At 39.1% G+C, this 17,332-nt stretch overlaps 3 protein-coding genes and 1 pseudogene across 10 annotated transcripts; 3 read left to right on the top strand and 1 right to left on the bottom strand.

Annotated features, from left to right (window-relative positions):
- Window positions 1–695: 695 nt before the first annotated feature.
- LOC104699943 (uncharacterized) lies at window positions 696–3,521 on the top strand. Its single transcript, XM_010415345.3, has 11 exons — window positions 696–1,367; window positions 1,465–1,580; window positions 1,660–1,779; window positions 1,883–1,970; window positions 2,121–2,212; window positions 2,295–2,399; window positions 2,491–2,600; window positions 2,682–2,769; window positions 2,871–2,906; window positions 3,008–3,138; window positions 3,240–3,521. Exons 1-10 carry the CDS (start codon window positions 815–817, stop codon window positions 3,089–3,091), a joined length of 1,392 nt encoding a protein of 463 aa, XP_010413647.2. The 5' UTR covers window positions 696–814; the 3' UTR covers window positions 3,092–3,138; window positions 3,240–3,521.
- On the bottom strand, window positions 3,489–10,810 carry LOC104699944 (putative phosphoinositide phosphatase SAC9). 5 transcript variants are annotated; one of them, XM_087458062.1, is made up of 14 exons: window positions 10,576–10,810; window positions 10,185–10,274; window positions 9,515–10,110; window positions 9,242–9,374; window positions 7,790–9,009; window positions 7,420–7,527; window positions 7,159–7,329; window positions 6,797–7,039; window positions 6,216–6,656; window positions 5,228–6,031; window positions 4,922–5,119; window positions 4,357–4,803; window positions 4,028–4,261; window positions 3,489–3,941 (listed from the first exon to the last, which is right to left on the bottom strand). In XM_087458062.1, the coding sequence occupies exons 2-14, from the start codon at window positions 10,201–10,203 to the stop codon at window positions 3,660–3,662; spliced, it is 4,896 nt and encodes a 1,631-aa protein (XP_087314188.1). In that variant the 5' UTR covers window positions 10,204–10,274; window positions 10,576–10,810; the 3' UTR covers window positions 3,489–3,659. The 5 variants fall into 5 exon arrangements, with proteins under 5 accessions (XP_087314188.1, XP_087314190.1, XP_087314189.1 ...); XM_087458064.1 differs by having other exon boundaries at window positions 7,790–9,014; window positions 10,576–10,669; XM_087458063.1 differs by having other exon boundaries at window positions 9,242–9,364; window positions 10,576–10,659.
- A 29-nt stretch (window positions 10,811–10,839) lies between these two features.
- Window positions 10,840–15,042, top strand: LOC104699942 (uncharacterized). Of its 4 annotated transcripts, none has more exons than XM_010415342.3 (15): window positions 10,840–11,026; window positions 11,122–11,196; window positions 11,293–11,389; window positions 11,547–12,686; window positions 12,763–12,863; window positions 12,962–13,076; window positions 13,223–13,300; window positions 13,494–13,586; window positions 13,716–13,799; window positions 13,892–13,990; window positions 14,107–14,169; window positions 14,247–14,277; window positions 14,386–14,432; window positions 14,539–14,597; window positions 14,673–15,042. In XM_010415342.3, exons 3-15 carry the CDS (start codon window positions 11,345–11,347, stop codon window positions 14,920–14,922), a joined length of 2,205 nt encoding a protein of 734 aa, XP_010413644.1. In that variant the 5' UTR covers window positions 10,840–11,026; window positions 11,122–11,196; window positions 11,293–11,344; the 3' UTR covers window positions 14,923–15,042. The 4 variants fall into 4 exon arrangements, 1 of the variants encoding a protein (XP_010413644.1); XR_015561769.1 differs by having other exon boundaries at window positions 10,887–11,026; window positions 13,721–13,799; XR_015561771.1 differs by having other exon boundaries at window positions 10,887–11,026; window positions 12,952–13,076; window positions 13,721–13,799.
- A 565-nt stretch (window positions 15,043–15,607) lies between these two features.
- Window positions 15,608–17,125, top strand: LOC104699941 (large ribosomal subunit protein uL18z-like; annotated as a pseudogene).
- Window positions 17,126–17,332: the final 207 nt, after the last annotated feature.

The raw sequence follows: 17,332 nt of genomic DNA, 5'->3' as shown, positions 1-17,332 counted from the left end.
AGTGCAGAGATGATTTAGATGCTAACAAGTTCTTGATCGATGTCGATGAGCTTGAAGCGTCTGTTCTGATATTGGAAGGGAGGTTTACAGTAATGAAGAGTTTATGTAAAGAGGAAGTAGATACATGTTGTTGAAGGAATAACCACAATTTCTTTTAATCTTTGAGGAGAAAATACAAATTATACGGTGATTAATATATACTTGCAACATTAAACAAACACAACAAACTGTTATTTTCAGAGGAAAAGAAAAAGAAATCAAAATCTCTGACCACAAAGTGTGTGTGGATAGAACCATGGCTAAATCAGAATTACAAACCTATAATATCTCTTTTTGACAAGGAAAACGAAAAAGGTGGAAGAATATGATTGCAAGTTCAATAATCATAAGGAGGCGTTTGGGAACAATCATAATACCATATTCGGTAAGGGATTCGATTGTTCCCTTTCTAGGGATGATATCAAGAGCACTTCAAGTGTGGTTCATGTGGAGAGATCTCTAGTGTTTTTGTTCCGTTTTGAGTGCCAAACCGGCTGGGAGAGGTGGTAAGTGGAAAAAAAGTGAAAAAACAAATAAAAAAATTAGGGCTTTTATTTTCTTAGGTATAACGTGGGCTCTAATAACTGTTGGGCCAGACCTTACAGTTTAATCACATTATCTTTAAGCCCAAACAAACCCAAGAGTCTTTTCACTTAAACGCCCATTAACCTAGCGTTTTGTCTATCTTCCATCGTCGTCTTCCTTCAGCTCATCTATGGCGGATCTTCAATTAAGTTGGTAGCTTGTTGTTCTGCTTGAGCACGATTATCACATAATGTCTTTAGATCATAAGGTCAAGAAAAGGCTGAAGCTTTCATCACTTAGCTCCAATTCTTCTTATAAAGGAAGGAGTAGATCCACTACTCAACGCTGTGATGATGACACCACTAACTCTCGGGAGACTGGTAAGAAGACTACGGTTTCGTATTTGAAGAAGAAGAAGAGGGTCTACCCCAATAACCATGTGAACGAAACCCCACGCACGATGTGGGCTGCACCAAAGAGAAACCAACGGTCTGCTTCGACCTCTATTAACGACGATGCTGCAACAAGTGTGTTTAAAACAAAGTCACCGAGTGGGGGAGATGATGATGCTACTCGAAAGAGCCACAAAAAGAGAGATGAATTGGATGGTAGACGAAGGAAAAGCTCGGATGTGCCGATGGCTGCTTTTAAGGCTAGGAAACAAGCGCTTTCAGATAAGAGAGGAGTCGTGGGAGATGGCTCAGATAGTCAAGAGGATAAACCAAGGAAGAGAAAGAGGATACGATTAGACCGCTATGATACCTCAAATAAAAGAATAGTTGATGATGATGTCCTTCTTGATGGTTAGTACTTCTTTGTGCTTCTTCACTAGAAAAGAGTATGCAACTGTTACTTAAAACCCGCTACATCCAATTGCTGCTTTTCTTTTCATTTGTTCAGATGTCCATGGATTAAAGAACAAGAAAGACGCAGTGAAAAGTGTAGAAATGTCCAAAAATGCTCAGTTTCGGGCAATTCAGCCTAGTCATTCCATCCTTTCCTATGTGGAAGAAAATGTAATCTATATAACTATCTCCAATCCTTTATGCGCAATTTTCATTACCTGGCTGGTAGGTAACATACATCTTATGGCAGCTGTTGGGGCGTAGACGTTTAATTGAGCTAAAGAGGGCCGGCTACAACACTGAGCTTCCTGCTCCCTTAGATAATATTCCTCAGTCAACCAGCACTGAGAGAGAACGTATAGAAGAAAGTGTATGTTCTCTTCTCTTTCTTCATTCCCTTTCTCTAATACCTAAAGATAATAAAGCCTTCCTTGCTAGACTTTTCAGTTCATGTTGCAATTCCCCGTTTACAGGTATTTAGGAATAAGTTGGAATTCTTTGCTGCTGCAAATGTTTCATCTTCATTTCCACCGCCTGATGTACCTGAGATTGCATTTGCAGGTACTGCATTCTAATTGTTGTTCCCACCAGAATCTTTATTTCCACCTCTTTTTGAGTTTCAGAGTATGCATATGTTAAACTACTACTTTAATAACAACCAACTTAAATTAATTAAAAACTGGGGTTGTCTGGTGTCTCAACTCTGATCAGGAAGGTCAAATGTTGGCAAATCGTCTCTGCTAAATGCTCTTACCAGACAGTGGGGTGTTGTAAGAACATCTGACAAACCGGGACTGACCCAGGTATTATTTCCCCTGTCTGAGAATTACTTGCTTGTATGGCTTACATTTTTCTGTAATAACAAAAGTTCTGTTTTAAGTGCAGACCATCAATTTCTTCGATCTTGGTTCCAAGGTTCGCCTTGTTGATTTACCAGGATACGGCTTTGCGTTTGCAAAAGACGAAGTTAAGGAAGCATGGGAAGATCTTGTGAGCATTGCCCATCTCTTTTGCTTTGCTCAATTTTGTGTATTACTGAACAGGTCAATGATCCCCATCTGTTTAATATTGACCAATGCAGGTAAAGGAATATGTTTCAACAAGAACTGGTCTTAAACGGGTGTGCCTCCTTGTTGACACAAAATGGGGTATGAAGCCAAGAGACCAGGAACTTATTAATCTGATGGAGAGGTAAAATCATTGTTGCTGCTCTTAATATTTTTGCTTATGCCATGTAGTTAAGTGTCCTTACAGCCAAAAACTGAATTGCAGATCGAATACAAAGTATCAGATAGTCTTAACCAAGACGGATGTGGTGTTTCCAATGGATGTGGCACGTCGGGCAATGCAAATCGAAGAGGTCTTAGTCATTATACTCTAAGTGAATATAGTGAAGGCAAAAATAAAATAATATTGGTCATGTTCTTACTAATATCAACATTTTTTTCTTAAAAAATGCAGAAATTGAAAGCAAACAGATCAATTGTCCAGCCTCTGGTATGTATGAGTATGATTGTCCTAGTTTGTTCTTTACTTATGTATGGCTGCAGAAAAAGATGAGACCTAAGAAGCAAATGGTTAACGTTTGATTATTGTAGATGATGGTGAGCTCAAGGTCAGGAGCAGGCATAGGAAGTTTAAGAACTGCCCTTGCTAGAATTGCTAAGTTTGCAAAGTTCTAGCCATCTAGGTTCTCGAAAACATGAAAACAATTCCCAAAGCCAATCAGGTTTGTCTTTTATACACAGTAATCAGTAATAATGATCAATCAATATCAAATCTAAAAGAGAATTACTTACTTGTCGTTCTCTTACTTTGGTTGTTTAACAGAGACAGGGAATCGAACGTTTGTATGGCGAAATATGGGGGAAGAATGAAAGATTATATGTGTTGTTGAAGAAGAGGAAGGAGAAGTCAAAATCAACATGAGATGGTGAATGGTGTGATGATGATGATCCGACTAAGTTAGTGAAAACTGTCAACAATCACTTGTGATTTTTTAATTTCTTTATTATCTTTTTGTTTGTCAAAGCCATCGTTTAGAAGAAAATGAGAGCATAAAATGGTTTTTCACGTTCATTTTGGTCAACAAAAGAAATTATTTTTCTCCAAGGGAATATAATAATGTTACATAAATAAATAAAGTTAACCAGAATTCCAAAATTGACAAATAAGGTTGTTAGGTATATTGAATTTTTCTCTTCTTTACCTTTTTTTTTCCCTCAAGCTACGGCCAGTGAAAGGCTAAAATCAGACAGCTGAAAGGCTAGCCCATTTGCCTACTTCATAAGGATCCGCATAGTAATATAGCTTGATCCTATTTGCTAACGACAGTCCTGCAGCAAATGGAGATGCCCGGCCGCTCAAGTCATCAGCCTCTGCGGGATCATCTGAAAAAGCTGCTACATCTCCAAGCAACTTAAACGAAACTCTGCGTGCTTGAGTCTGTTTAGGGAAATCGAAATACATCTGTGTTCCAACTCTTGCCTCAGGCAATCTATATTCCGCGATTGTCACCATTTTGTATTGTTCCTGTTGAAACATTTTTCAGATCAACATGAAAAAGTTCTTAGAAGATTTTGGTTTCTGAGAATAGTAAAACGAGGAGAGATAGATACCTGAAGAACAGATACTTGTATATACAAGACGGCTGGAGAGACTTGTCTGTCTTCCACTATGATATTTGCCGGGTCCCAAATGTCAACTACATCTGAAGAAGGCGAGTGGGTCACCCGAGGCTTTATGGCGTTAAAAGCATCTAAACGGAATCCAGCTGCTAAAGGTGAACCAGGTTGCAGATAAAGTTCCAAGACTAGATCATTCTCCATTGGTCTCTCAGCCTCTAGTGGTATCTGTAAGACGTAAAAAAACAAATCTTAGTCACGATAATGGAGAAGCTATAGAAAAATGTGAAAGAACAAGTAGTTCTCTAAGGTACTATACTAACCAGGAATCTATTCAAACGTGGGGCTCTGTCCAGCCAGTTTCTTACGCTCATGCTCTCAACACTTTGTAATGATGCAAGCGTTTTGTTAGTCACGATGTTTCCAGTGACCAAGATGCGTTTTGCATGAAGACATGGGTCATTCTCAATGGTTGCTCCAAAAGAGGCACGGCGAGGGATCGGAGCAAAAGGGTTCTCATCCAAAGACAAGAGATTAATGTTTTTGTCCAAACTAACTGAGCTAGATCCAAGCCGAGGAAGACGCAGTAATACCCATATTATGCGGCAACGAACAGGATTCTTGAAAGCAAATTTTATATGCCTAGGAGCTCTACCAGAATTTTCAGGACCATACAACTCAGGCGAAGATCTAGTTAAGGACTGTACATCCCACTTTCCCATCAAAGTCCGTGCTTCCTTATTTATGTCGCTGCTCGCCCAAATTTGGACCTGCAATGGAGACACATAAAATGCTGAAATGAGTGCGCCACTATTTTCGAAGCATTATCACGTAAGTAATGGCATGGTTGAACAAGAATTCAACTGAAGATAGAAAAGTCAAACTTACGGTAGGAGCATCAGCATCAGAGTAACCACATGGACTAACGAGTAGAATCACACTGCTGACATCTGAAAGGCTATTGAGAACGATGACAGCTTCAACAGAGTTTGCAGAAGGAGGAGCTTTCCAGTAGGCATTACTTGAAGCAAGATTCACAGGGGTCAGCAATGAGAAAAATGGTGCCGAGTCAGTTCCAGTTTCGACCTACATTGCATTATGCAAACATCCAAAAGAGAAAAAAGAGGATTAGATACCATATAGCAGCTCTTTCCAAAGATATCGTAATTTTAAAACAGATAAAAAGCAAATTACTTTGTGTAAGAAGCTTGCATATGGGAACTCAGCAAGTGACTCCTCTTGACCCAGAATTTGACGAAGAAAATTAAAGTCTTCTCGATTAGGAGAAGGGTGACCTTTAACAGCAAGATGATTTTTAATGTTAGATCCAAAGACCTCGTTCAGAGCTTCCCGACCAGCAGTATCGACACGACAACTTCTTCGCAAGCTGACCATGACTCTTACATAATCTACAATCAAGGCTTCAAGCACTATCGAACTGCAGCATTTTTTACAAATGTAATGATCTGAACCTATCGAAGTAGCGAACATATCTGTAAGACTTCCACCTCCATTCGCATTGTCCCTGGAGTATGATTTTGAAAGCAGAAGAGCTCCTTTTCCAGCACAACAAAACTTGCAAGCTTTTTTCATACATTGGAAACATAAGAACACTGAGCCTGACTCTCCTCCTGAACTCTTGGTAGAAAACCCAACTGGACTTTTACTGACCTCGGCTCGGACTTGACACATTCCACCATCACAACCCTCACCAATTCCGGATATGTTCCAGAAATCTATCACATTATTTTCTAGCTTCCCTAGACCAATAGAAGCTATGATTTTATCTTCAAGAGAAGCCTGGCCCATAACTGCAAGTGCATTTGCTATTCTGCATAATCTTCCAATATATAACTCGTCGTATGAAGAGTTTGGATTAATGGTAGCCGGATCAATTCCAATAGATAACAGTGCCCTATCTCTTTCTGCTGCTGATATATTGAGACGTAGACGTTCAATTTCCAGCTTCATAGCTTCTACAAACTCAAGCTTCTTCCCCTGTGTTATGTCAGACATGCAAGAATTATATCCTTTAAAGTGGAACTTTAAGAAGAGAGATGACATGTGAGACGAATAGCTAAACCAAGGAAACAATCATAGACATAATTTTGGCAGGACGTAATTGCATCTCCCGATACCAATTTCTCCCTCCAAGTTATATTAAAAGGATTAGATAACATACCATGTTTGGACCTCCAAGAGACTTTAGACAATTTATGTACAGATGAACACCACTTTCCTTGGGCCTTTTATCTTGTGGGACAGATCCACCAGGAACAGTTTCAGAGCCGCGATATTCAACCACTGCTTGGTCTAAGAAATCAAGCATGTCATTGTCTCCACTTGCAACAGAGTCCACCACTGGTTGTGGGAAGGGGTCAGAAGACGAGTCCTCTCCTGTTAAAAGGTCAAGCAGATTACCGGGAAAAGGATCTTTCTGATGTACGGGTGTGGAGACAGTTTCAGTCTGTGAAGATTTTGCTGCAAACGGATTCAAGTCAGAAGAAGGTGAAAAAGGAATCTCATCCTCATCTGGTTTCCTTGCAAGTTCAGCTAATCTTCCTCCAGTACGTTCGCAAGTAAACATTCCTATCCATGGAAGAGAAATTCCAAGGACTTCTATCTGCAACAAAACAAAGTGCAAAAAAAATGTTTGTTTTTTTACTTCTTTTGATGATGGTTAACGATAAAATTTAACTAGTTCAGAGCATGATGAAGCTATTAGATAAATCATCAGTTCACAGTTTTGAAATTAGTAAGTACCTGACCAAGAGTCATAGGAATTCTAACAGAACCAGCCGGATAAAATGTAACCGCAACTACACGGGTTAAGAAATCCAACTGTCCTTCTAGTTCTTCAAAATCATACAGCAGTGAAAGACTTGACGTATCTTTTTCATGAAGACGTGCACCAGCTCCAGTAACAGCCATATCCTCAGAACTAATTGGCCCTGGTAAGGATATCAGAAGATTTGTCCCATTCGCGCAGCGTGGTATCGAAGCACCCTATCCAGAAAACATAGTTACAGGCAATCAGTAATCCAGTCCAACTAACCTGCATGTAAGTCTACATGATCTCCTCCAAACAATAAAAGAGAAGGGACAAGACCTAAAAGAGTGTTAACCTCAACAACTAATTTAAGGTCCTCTATGTGGCGTCCAGTTCTCACGTCCACAGTGGATGGACTTGTCAAATCATCCGCACCGTGTGAGATGGTCAATAGAAGTTGACATACATGGCAAGGCTCACTGAGATAGATAAATAATTCAACAATATCTGCAGCTTGTGGACATAGCTGTAATATATACAAAAAGTAGGAAATCTTCTTAGCTCAAGTCTTCAAGTAATAAGAACTACGAGGTAATTTTAATCTAAGTGGAAGTACCCAAGTTACGTCCTTCCTCTTGATACTCAGCAGACTGGACCCATCATTAGAACTTTCGGACATGCTAGGTACCGGTTTCAGAAAGAAACCAGATGGTCGAGAAAGTACCTGACATGAAAAGTTTTACAGTGAGAAGTAGACAAGGAATATATAGAGCAACAAAATAGTAGAGTCTACACATTAACAAATGTGTTATTTTCTTAGAAATCAAATATCTACACAATAAACAAAATAAAGAGTATCGGCCCAATATGAAAAACAAATCTACGCGCAAGAAACATGAATCATACTTTAGAGCAGTAAATATACATGGAAAAAGGTGAGCTGGGAGATGGGAAGAAGTTTACTGAAATCGTGCTAATTTGCTTACATGTAAAGGCTGGACAGGAATTGATGGAAGATGCTTGAAAAGCCTCATTCCCAGAAACATCTCCAGCTGCTTTTGCCGTGAACTATCAACCATAGCATTTTTATATCTTCTCTGTAGCGTAATTTTCATGTTCTTCTGTGCAGCAGAAAACTGTTTAAACGCTCCTGATTCTTCGCTGAAGATGTTGAGAATTTGGCTGTGCATAGCTTTCGAGCCAGTATATAGGGTTGCATGGATATCACCTTGTTGCAGAAAAAGATCAGCAAGCTCAGACACAGGAGATAAAATAGTTGATCTCTTAAATTCCTCAAACTTCATGTCAAGTCGTTTCCATGGTTTATCAGGACATGGATGACTCCATGTTGTTGTCTTTGTATTGTGATCTATATAATACGATTTTCCAGTTACTGCATCAGCTCTTTTTTCCCATCCCGGTGGAAGAGGAGCACTATATCCCCCGTGATTGTTAGCAGAATTATAACCATATCCGAGATCAGTATCAAGTGATATTCCCAGCCTTCTACATTGCTCTACAAACACTTGAAGACCACCAAAAAAACTAGCCGCATTTGTTCGATCCAAAGAATCAGCGCAGTTAAAGCGTATTACCCCATTTTGATGTGATCTCAAACAGAAGGCACCTTCAATATCATCAATACAGATGACCTCACCTCTGCAATCTTTTAGTCTTTGACATGAAGGCAAATAGTCACCTTCAGAAATTCCTATTGCCATAGTGGGAGATTTTAGATACATCCACAATCCTTCAATGGTTTGCTGTTCCCCCTTTAATTTAACGCTGGCATGCCAATCATAATTTATCAGGTGAACACGAGTATGAGGAAGCTTTCCACTGGATCTGATAAAGTTCATTGATTCTTCAAAATGCTGTACTAAGATACATTCTGATTTCCCTTCTCCACTTCTCAGCAAGTTAACACACACTATAGGAACAAACGCCCTTTTCTTCTGGTTTTCCCCAATTGGTGCATCTAAATTCCTAGTATCATATCGCTTGCTTAATCTTTGGTAATACTCCGTACTGCCCTTATAAGGATCCTTACTTGCCACATAAATTTCTGCTTCTGCTGCAGTCATCTTCAATTCTGCACCCCACCATATTGGTATGGTGCCACGTCGCCAAATGTACGAGTTGAAAGCAATGCTTTGACCATGCCTTTTAGGTGTCCATACAAGCTGCTCACACTCAACTTCGTTACCTGCACTACACATATACTTCTAAATTAGGCCCTAGTCATATCCAGAGCCACACTTACATCAAATGTTTGCCTTTCTTCCAAATACCCATTGCTTTTAAGGGTGCCATAAAAAAAAAAAAGTCATAAAGATACCCCAGATTTTTGTAGGCAGAGAGCCCAACCAAGAAAACTTGAAAACTAATAGCAACAACAAAAAAATAAAGAGAGAGGAGCATTTTGGAGGGAATCTCACCTGTGCCAGAACATGAATTAATGCCTCTAGCTAGGTAACGAGTCCCTGGATGCAGTCTGCTACGACGGGCCATTAGAGCAACAATCCCTTCTAGCTGACCTGAGCTCCCAAAAGGTCGATATTCTGCAAACCCCTATAATTAACATCATATAAGAAGACATGATATGATGTCATATCATCTTAAAATATCAATTTCTATGCTTTTGAAACTTCACATAAACAGAAATCAGATAGGTAGATCAACCATCATCAATTCATTAATGGAGGACGAACCTGTAGAAGAATGACACAGTGTTCAGGCAGCCCAATATTTTTAAAAGGCACGGATAACCATCTATTCCATACGAATTCATCATCAGGGGTTTGCAGTGGCATACGGCTTGGGAAGGGCCGAGTGATGTCCCTAGTATCACAGAAGTAGTGCTTCCCGTCGATGTCAAGCTCTGTCAACTCCTGAATATTTTTGATCTCACCTTTTCCTTGTGGCTGTGGATTGTAAAGTGGTATTTTGACCCATTGGCTCTCAGCGACAGTATATACACATCCTCCACCAGGCAAATCTGGAATACTTGGATTTAGCCTGGTTGCAACTAAAAGCATCCCAAAGCTGCCCAACACAGCATAACCGAGTATTGCCCTGCCATAAACTGAGCTTCTAACACCTCCTCTTGATCCATTCGTGATATAATCTAGGGCTTCACGCTCTGACTTAAAGTTATCAAGACCAGGCTTCCCATTGTACCGTAAGATACCAGTCGTAGGATCGATATAGATAACTTGAGTATCAGCCTTAGATAACAGACTTGCAATGACGTAGACTTCACCAGAGTCTAAGGTGACAACAACTATAGATGTCTTCTTTGAACCACCTACTCCAAGAAGATAAGAAAATTAGCCAACCAACATGATAAAAAGTACCTAAGAGTGAAAAAAAGAAACTCACCTGGTGGATGCAGATCCATCTGGAACTCAGGACCAGGCGGAGTAGGTTCCCTTGTTTACAGTTTCACGGATCAAATATGGAACCAACAATCTAACAAAGAAAAAAAAAAGATAAAATAAGGAACTTTAAAAAGCAATAGAATCCAAAATGCAGTATAGTAAATTCTAAATTCCTTAAAACAATCTCCAACATCACTGAGTCAAAAGCTAAGATTTTTCTCAAAAATTCCGATTGGAAAAAAAAAATCCGAGTACCAGAGATCTGAGACTTGCGAGAACAGCAAAATTAAAGAAGCATCAAATCGAATATTCATGTTACGAGAACCCATAAAGATGAAATCTTCAGAAAACAAGAATCGAATCATAAAGTCGTAAGAGAGAAGGGAACTCACCTTGAAGTTGCAGAGATGATGATCAGATGCAAAATTCACGAACTGACCAAAAAGATGAGTTGAAAAAGAAAAAAAATTGGCTATGACTCAACCCACAGAATTAAAACAACTACACTACGACACGTGTAAAATGTGAACTTTATGCAAAAGGGTATCAATTATTGATAACTTTGACATTTCACCCCATTAGTTTTAAAACGTTACATAATTGACCCAATCAAATATATCAAAATAAATACAAGGAGATGTAACAACGGCTTTGACAAGCCACACGATCCTCTTCGCTTATCTTCCTCCACCCAATCCAAATTGCGACACAATCTCTTTCGAATCCACGCGCCTCTATCTTTTTTTTTCTCAATACAATCGCCCATCAACAACAGCTTTCATGTTCACTCTTCTCATGATACTCCATCATCGTCGACCTTGACCCTGTTCTTGTTCCTGATAGGTTATAAATTTACTGCATTTCATCTCTCTCTCTGTGTTTCTTTTGTTGTTTAAGGTTCCCAGGGGTAATTGGATGATGGGTCTTGTTTGTTGTAGGTTTCAGACGAAACCCACTATTGTAAATCTGTTTCTGGAGTCTGCTTGTCTTTGAGTCACTGTATCTTACTCTTGGTATGTGATTTTTGTTTTGTTCTCCTTGGGAGGTTCTTTATTCTGGCTCAGATTTATTTGATTTGTTGTTGTTTTTTTTCCGGTATGTTGTAAAAGCTATGAGATTGCTTAGAAGTAACCAGGACTGATTAAATTTGTCGAGACCAAAATGTTTCCCCTATGCTCAGCCGCAAGCTGCCATTACCATTCTCAGGTGAGATTAATGGAAGCTAAATAAGCTAATTGCTAGAAAAAAATGATTACTTTGGGATCTGGGATGTTATGGTTTGTTAGGGCTGTGGTGTATATGCTTTTGTTATACAAAATGTTGGATTAATTTGCGTAGACCTCATAGTGGATTGTTTCTGCAGATTTTGTTTCCTGGCAATTGGCGAGGCTGTTCTTCCTTCAGGAGAGAGTTAATTCACAGATACAGTTCTGGTGATAATGCCTTCCTTGGTATCTCTAATGGAGCACACCTGCAGAAGAGTTTCTTACCTCAAGCCACTGGGAGTTTCTTCACCGATACTATCGAGAAAATAGAACAACCTGTATCAACATTCGGAAGTTTGTGCCAGAATGAGTTGGACAGAGTAAACTGCATGGTTTATGACATGAGTGAAGCTGTTGTAGCGGGTGATGGGGGACTGACATATGTAGAAAATGGAGAAGATGGTTTCCCTGTTGAAGTTCCAGCAGATGTTTCCCCCGTTGAAAGCCTTTCTGCTGAGACTTTAACCGAAAAGACCAGTAGCCTTGTAGAGTCGGTTGAGTCGGGAACCAAATCTACTGTTGAGATATCTCCTGATAGTTCAGTCTCTCTTCCGGATACTCTAGATCTGAATCCAGGATCACTTCCTGATGCGAAAGCTAGCTTTGATGACTTTTCTTCTGGTGTCAAAGACTCTTTCAGTTCTTCACTTCCTGATGCAAAAGCTAGCATTGATGACTTTTCTTCTGGTGTCAAAGAGCCTTTCAGTTCTTCACTTCCTGCTGCAAAAGCTAGCATTGATGACTTTTCTTCTGGTGTCAAAGAGTCTTTCAGTTCTTCACTTCCTGATGCGAAATCTAGCATTGATGACTTTTCTTCTGGTGTAAAGGAGTCCTTTAGCTCATCACTTAACGAAGGAGAGAATGCTGTAAAGAACACTTTGGATTCCTTTTCCTCGTCTGTGACATCCATTACAAAGAATGCTTCTGAAGTTGTAGATAGTGCATTCAACAGAGCATTTTCTACGCTAGACCAAACAGGAGATATAGCTGAAGACAAGTTTTCAAGTTTTTCTACTGGCTTGAAGGAAGCTTCAAACAGAGCAGCTGTTGTTGCCATTGATCTGTTGAGGCAATCAGTTGGTATTGCAGAGAGTTCTATAACAAATGGAGTTTCTTTTGTTGTGTACTCTTATGGGTCAGCAAAAGAATTACTTCCTCCAGATGTTAAGAGTGCCCTTAAATCGTCAGAAGATGTTGCTCTAAAAGTATTGAGTCCCGTGGGAGCTGTGTTGCAGCAGGTGCTTTGTCTTATATACTGAAGGTTCCATTCATATTTTGATGGACTACATGTTTCTAACAGCATAATGATGACAGGTATCTGTTGCCATTGGAGGTTTGGAGAGAAATTTGGGTTTGGATCCAGATGACCCAATCATTCACCTTTTTCTTTTCGTAGGCACCACAGGAACCTTTTGGTACACGGCTTTCTTACCCTGGGTGGATGTTAAATCTTCCTTTAATGAGAGGACAATGTAGTATAGAAGAATTTATATTTTCCACCAGATATTTGCAGGGTTCTATATCGGGTTTGGACATATGGTGGATATGCTGGAGATTTGTCTCCAAAGTCAACGCTGGAGCTTTTAACATCAAGAGAAAAGTCAATGCTTGTAGATGTCAGGCCTGAAGTAAGTTGCTCTTAAGTTTCTAACAAGTTTCCATTTCATGATATATAACTTTTTCAAAACCCTTTTGGCTATTTCTTTCACATAATGTTCGTCAAGGACTTTGTGTTGATATAAAAATGTTCATTCTGGCTACCGTCTTTTTGAAGGCCTTGAGAGAGAAAGATGGAATCCCTGATCTGCGGAGAACAGCTCGTTTTCGATATTCTAGCGTGACACTGCCTGAGGTTCGTTTCAGCATCCTCGTTGTTGTTGAGCACAGAAAATATAGAAACTCCGCAGATGTAATTTATGAACACAACGAAGTTTCAGCAATCACTACAACAGAAAATTAATGATCATACAATGTACCATCAAGTAGGATAAAAGACTTTCCTTTGTTCACAGTTTTATGGTTCTTGTTCCTGATTCATGTTTAAGGTTGACGGTGCTGTTAAACGGCTACTGAAAGGTGGAAATGAAGTTGAAGATATCTTGACAGCAGTAATCATCAAGAACTTGAAAGCAGTTCAGGTATCCACCTTCATGCCTCTTTTGTAACTTACTACGGTTTTGTGCATGCCCAAGCAATTCATTGGTGGAGTTTTCAATTTCTAAAGTATGCTGACTTCTCATAAACTTTGCTTACCCTGCTACTAATAGGACAGGTCCAAGGTTATTGTTATGGATGCTGATGGAACTCGTTCGAAGGGTATTGCAAGAGCTTTGAGAAAAGTTGGGATTAAGGCAAGACATTTGGGACTAATTCACTTTGAGCACTAGAGTTACCCTAAAACATTTTTAAATAATCTATTCTTTGGTTGCTTATATTGTGACAGAGACCATACTTGGTGCAAGGTGGCTTTAGATCATGGGTTAAGGAAGGTATTCGTGTAAAAGAGCTGAAACCTGAGACAACACTTACCATTCTCAACGAGGTAATCCATCACTGTTTTTACTATCAGCCTTACTATATTAATATATTGCTTGGATGAAATCAAAACTACTCTCTGTTCTTTTTATCGGTGAGTTAAACAAATCCTAAATTCTTCAGGAAGCTGAGGCGATTCTTGAGGACATAAATCCTTCTCCATTGCAGCTAGTTGGAGTTAGTGTGGTATGCTTCTAAGTTTTATATTTCTTCTTCTGTCAAATATTAATCTCATCCTGACTAACCCGAGGAGATCTATGCAGGGGTTTTTCGCAGGATTGTATGCTTTGTTTGGTGCGTTCAATTCTTTCTCATTTCCCCTTTAGAAACTCTCCTTCTCGCCAAAACATCAAGTTCCTCACTTCCAACTTTGCACTAACATGATTGCTCTCTCTCTTGCAGAATGGGAGAAAACACTGCAACTCATAGCTGTCATTGGCCTCAGTCTGGTATTTATATCTTTCACCATTTACTGACTTTCTATGCTTTACCCGTCAAATACGTCAAATATAGTTTCTTCTTTGTTTTGTTTCTCAAGTCTCAAACATTATGCAGACTGTATATCTACGACTTTCTTCGTATGATGACTCCGAAGATTTCAAGGAAGACGTCAGGTATAAAAGGCCATCATTGTTCATTACGAAACCTCAGAAAAAACCTCTGATTTGTCTTCTTCTTTTTTCTTCAAGGCTGCTGCTTGCTCCAGTGAAACTCGGAGCTCAGGCTTTCTCATGGGCTGCAGGAAAGCTTGAGACAAATGGTGTTGGCCTGCCAACGTCACCTTCTTCCTCAGATGTTCGAAGCCGTGTTTTGCAAGCTGCTGCTAAGCATGAATCTAAGCCGTCTGATGAAACATCTGAAAGTCTCCAAGAGGATGCATCATCATCATTATCATCACCAGAAGAAGCTTTGAACAACGTTGATGTCTCAGAAGCGTAAAGGCTCCAACTTTTGTTTCGTTTTTTCTTCTTCTTGTAACTTCCAAAATTTACTTTACTCGTCTCGTGGATTCGTGCAAACAATTCATATATGATATAACTGTGACGACGCCAAAGAAAATAGTGTAATTCAATTCAGACCACCTTTCAACAAATTTAGAACTAGTGGGGTCAAAGGTTAAATAAGAACAAAGTTGTAGGTTATAGAAGTACTAGTGACTTCTAACTAATCAATTTGGGCTTTAAGCCCAATAACGAAAGGGCACTTTAACTCTCTTAATATATATAAAGCCGTCTTTTTATAATCCTGGTCTGGTTTTGGCACTTGAAGCTTGAGGGAGCAACAATGGGTCAGTTCATGTTCATCATATCCCAAACAATGCTGTCTCAATTTCGCTTTATATAGGTAGCACAATACGAATTATGTTCCTCGCTCGCTTGATATGATCCGCTACAGTACTTGAATATATACGTCCAAACTAACTAACTTGGTTGATTGAGAAAACACATAGATTCAAATTGCTTCGGATTCTTAGGTTTACACGTTTGATTACGTGTGATATCAAAGTTATAGATTCGATCCTAATGTCTTGTAAAGATTTTTAGAAATAAAATAAAAAGTGAAATGTGTCTTTCAAAAAAATCGACAGGTCCTCGTCAAGTCCCAAAAGTCAAGGCCTTATGCCATGAGGTATCAGGTCAAATTCAGGAGAAGAAGAGGTTAAACCTCATTGTTGTCTAATCAAAGAAAAAAGCTTTGCCCTTTAATAATCAAAATTCAAAAAGCTTACATTTTTTGTTGTGAATAGATGGCAAGACTGATTACCCTGCCAGAATCCGTCTTATCAATCAGGACAAGAACAAATACAACACTCCAAAGTATCGGTTTTTTGTTAGATTTCTATCCTTTTTTTGGTTCCATTTGCAGTTCATGTTAGTTTTTTTTCTTTCTACTATGGATGATGTTCTGTTTTGATCTTGACCGGTGTTGTAACGTAGACAAACAAAGACATAACGGCACAGATTGTATCTGCAAGCATTTCTGCCGATATAATTCTCGATGCTGCTTATGCTCACGAGCTGCCACTATATGGGCTTCATGCTGGTCTTACTAACTATTCTGCAGGTGCTTTGCTCTTACGTTATATGTTAAAGAAAACTAATCTCTCTCTCTCTCTCTCTCAATTATCTTGAATTGATCACTTGCCTTTTTGTTTATTGTAATGATTGGTTAGCATACTGTACCGGACTTCTCCTAGCCCGCCGTGTCCTGAAAATGCTTGAAATAGATGCATAGTATGAAGGGAATCTCGAGGTTATACCTATAAAAAAAACGCTTCTTGTTTTGTTTCTTGTATATCAAGGAAATGTTTCAATAATGTTCACATTAGGCCTCGGGAGAAGATTTCTCGGTGGGGTTCTACTGAGAATAGGAGACCATTCCGTTCTCTTCTCAATGTTGGACTTATCAGAACAACTACTGGAAACCGTGTCTTTGGTGCTCTGAAGGTATGCGTTTATGTGATAATTGCTTCCAGTATTGATCAGAAACTTTGCTTAGCTTGGTATGTTTGTTGTAAAAAAGGGTGCTCTTGATGGTGGTCTTGATATACCTCATTGCGACAAGAGATTCGCTGGATTCTCCAAAGAAGACAAACAGCTTGATTCCACAACTCACGCCAAATACATCTACGGTGGTCATGTCGCTGATTACATTAAGTTTCAAAACCGGAAACAACTAGAATGTCTCTGTTTTCTGCTCTGTTTTTCTGTGTACATAGCAAACCAAAACGTTTTGCAATTTCTTCCGTAGACTCTAAACGAATACGAGCCGGAGAAATTTCAAACTCATTTCAGTGAGTATGTGAAGAAAGGCATTGAAGCAAATGAGATGGAAGCATTGTACAAGAAAGTTCATGCCGAGATCCGAGCTGATCCGTTAGCTAGAAAGGGAAGCAATCTCTAAAGAAGCATAAGAGGTTTAACTTAAAGAGGCTTACTTATAAACAGAGGAAAGCTAATTTGATTGACCGTATTCGTATACTTAACTCAGCTGGTGAAGCCATCGATGAAGATGACCAGGAGTGAAAACGTTTTCCTCCCTCTTTAAATCTTGGAAATTTCTTTATTTCCTTCTAGTTTTGATCTAACCCTTCGTGGCTTTAAATTTTCATTTTCGTTAAGCAACTTGTGATTTTTCTTCACTGGACACATCTGTGCAAGTTGCTAAAATATTGTGTGTGTCGTCAATTCACTATTCCAATAGACTAGTCAGTTATTATGGATCGATCAGAACTAAAAATTTTGAAAGTGTAAGCAGATTTTAAAATCCCTAACAATATAAATGTGTGGTCTATTTTTAATCATCCATAAGTAGCAAATAATGATATATATAACAAATTCATCACTGG

The sequence above is a fragment of the Camelina sativa genome, chromosome 7 (genome assembly GCF_030686135.1).
Source record: "Camelina sativa cultivar CO46 ecotype springtype chromosome 7, ASM3068613v1".
Classification (NCBI taxonomy): domain Eukaryota; kingdom Viridiplantae; phylum Streptophyta; class Magnoliopsida; order Brassicales; family Brassicaceae; genus Camelina; species Camelina sativa.
This window is presented reverse-complemented; position numbering and strand designations above follow the sequence as displayed.

Coding starts and splice junctions, on each gene's coding strand:
- LOC104699944 (XM_087458062.1), bottom strand. Junction 9,375..9,514: donor ACTGTGTCATTCTTCTACAG/GTTCGTCCTCCA, acceptor TGTTAATTATAG/GGGTTTGCAGAATATCGACC. Junction 4,262..4,356: donor CACGTTTGAATAGATTCCTG/GTTAGTATAGTA, acceptor TACGTCTTACAG/ATACCACTAGAGGCTGAGAG.
- LOC104699943 (XM_010415345.3), top strand. CDS start 815: ATGTCTTTAGATCATAAGGTCAAGAAAAGGCTGAAGCTTTCATCACTT. Junction 2,601..2,681: donor CTTATTAATCTGATGGAGAG/GTAAAATCATTG, acceptor ACTGAATTGCAG/ATCGAATACAAAGTATCAGA. Junction 2,907..3,007: donor GATCAATTGTCCAGCCTCTG/GTATGTATGAGT, acceptor TGATTATTGTAG/ATGATGGTGAGCTCAAGGTC.
- LOC104699942 (XM_010415342.3), top strand. CDS start 11,345: ATGTTTCCCCTATGCTCAGCCGCAAGCTGCCATTACCATTCTCAG. Junction 12,687..12,762: donor TGGGAGCTGTGTTGCAGCAG/GTGCTTTGTCTT, acceptor TAATGATGACAG/GTATCTGTTGCCATTGGAGG. Junction 14,170..14,246: donor AGCTAGTTGGAGTTAGTGTG/GTATGCTTCTAA, acceptor AGATCTATGCAG/GGGTTTTTCGCAGGATTGTA.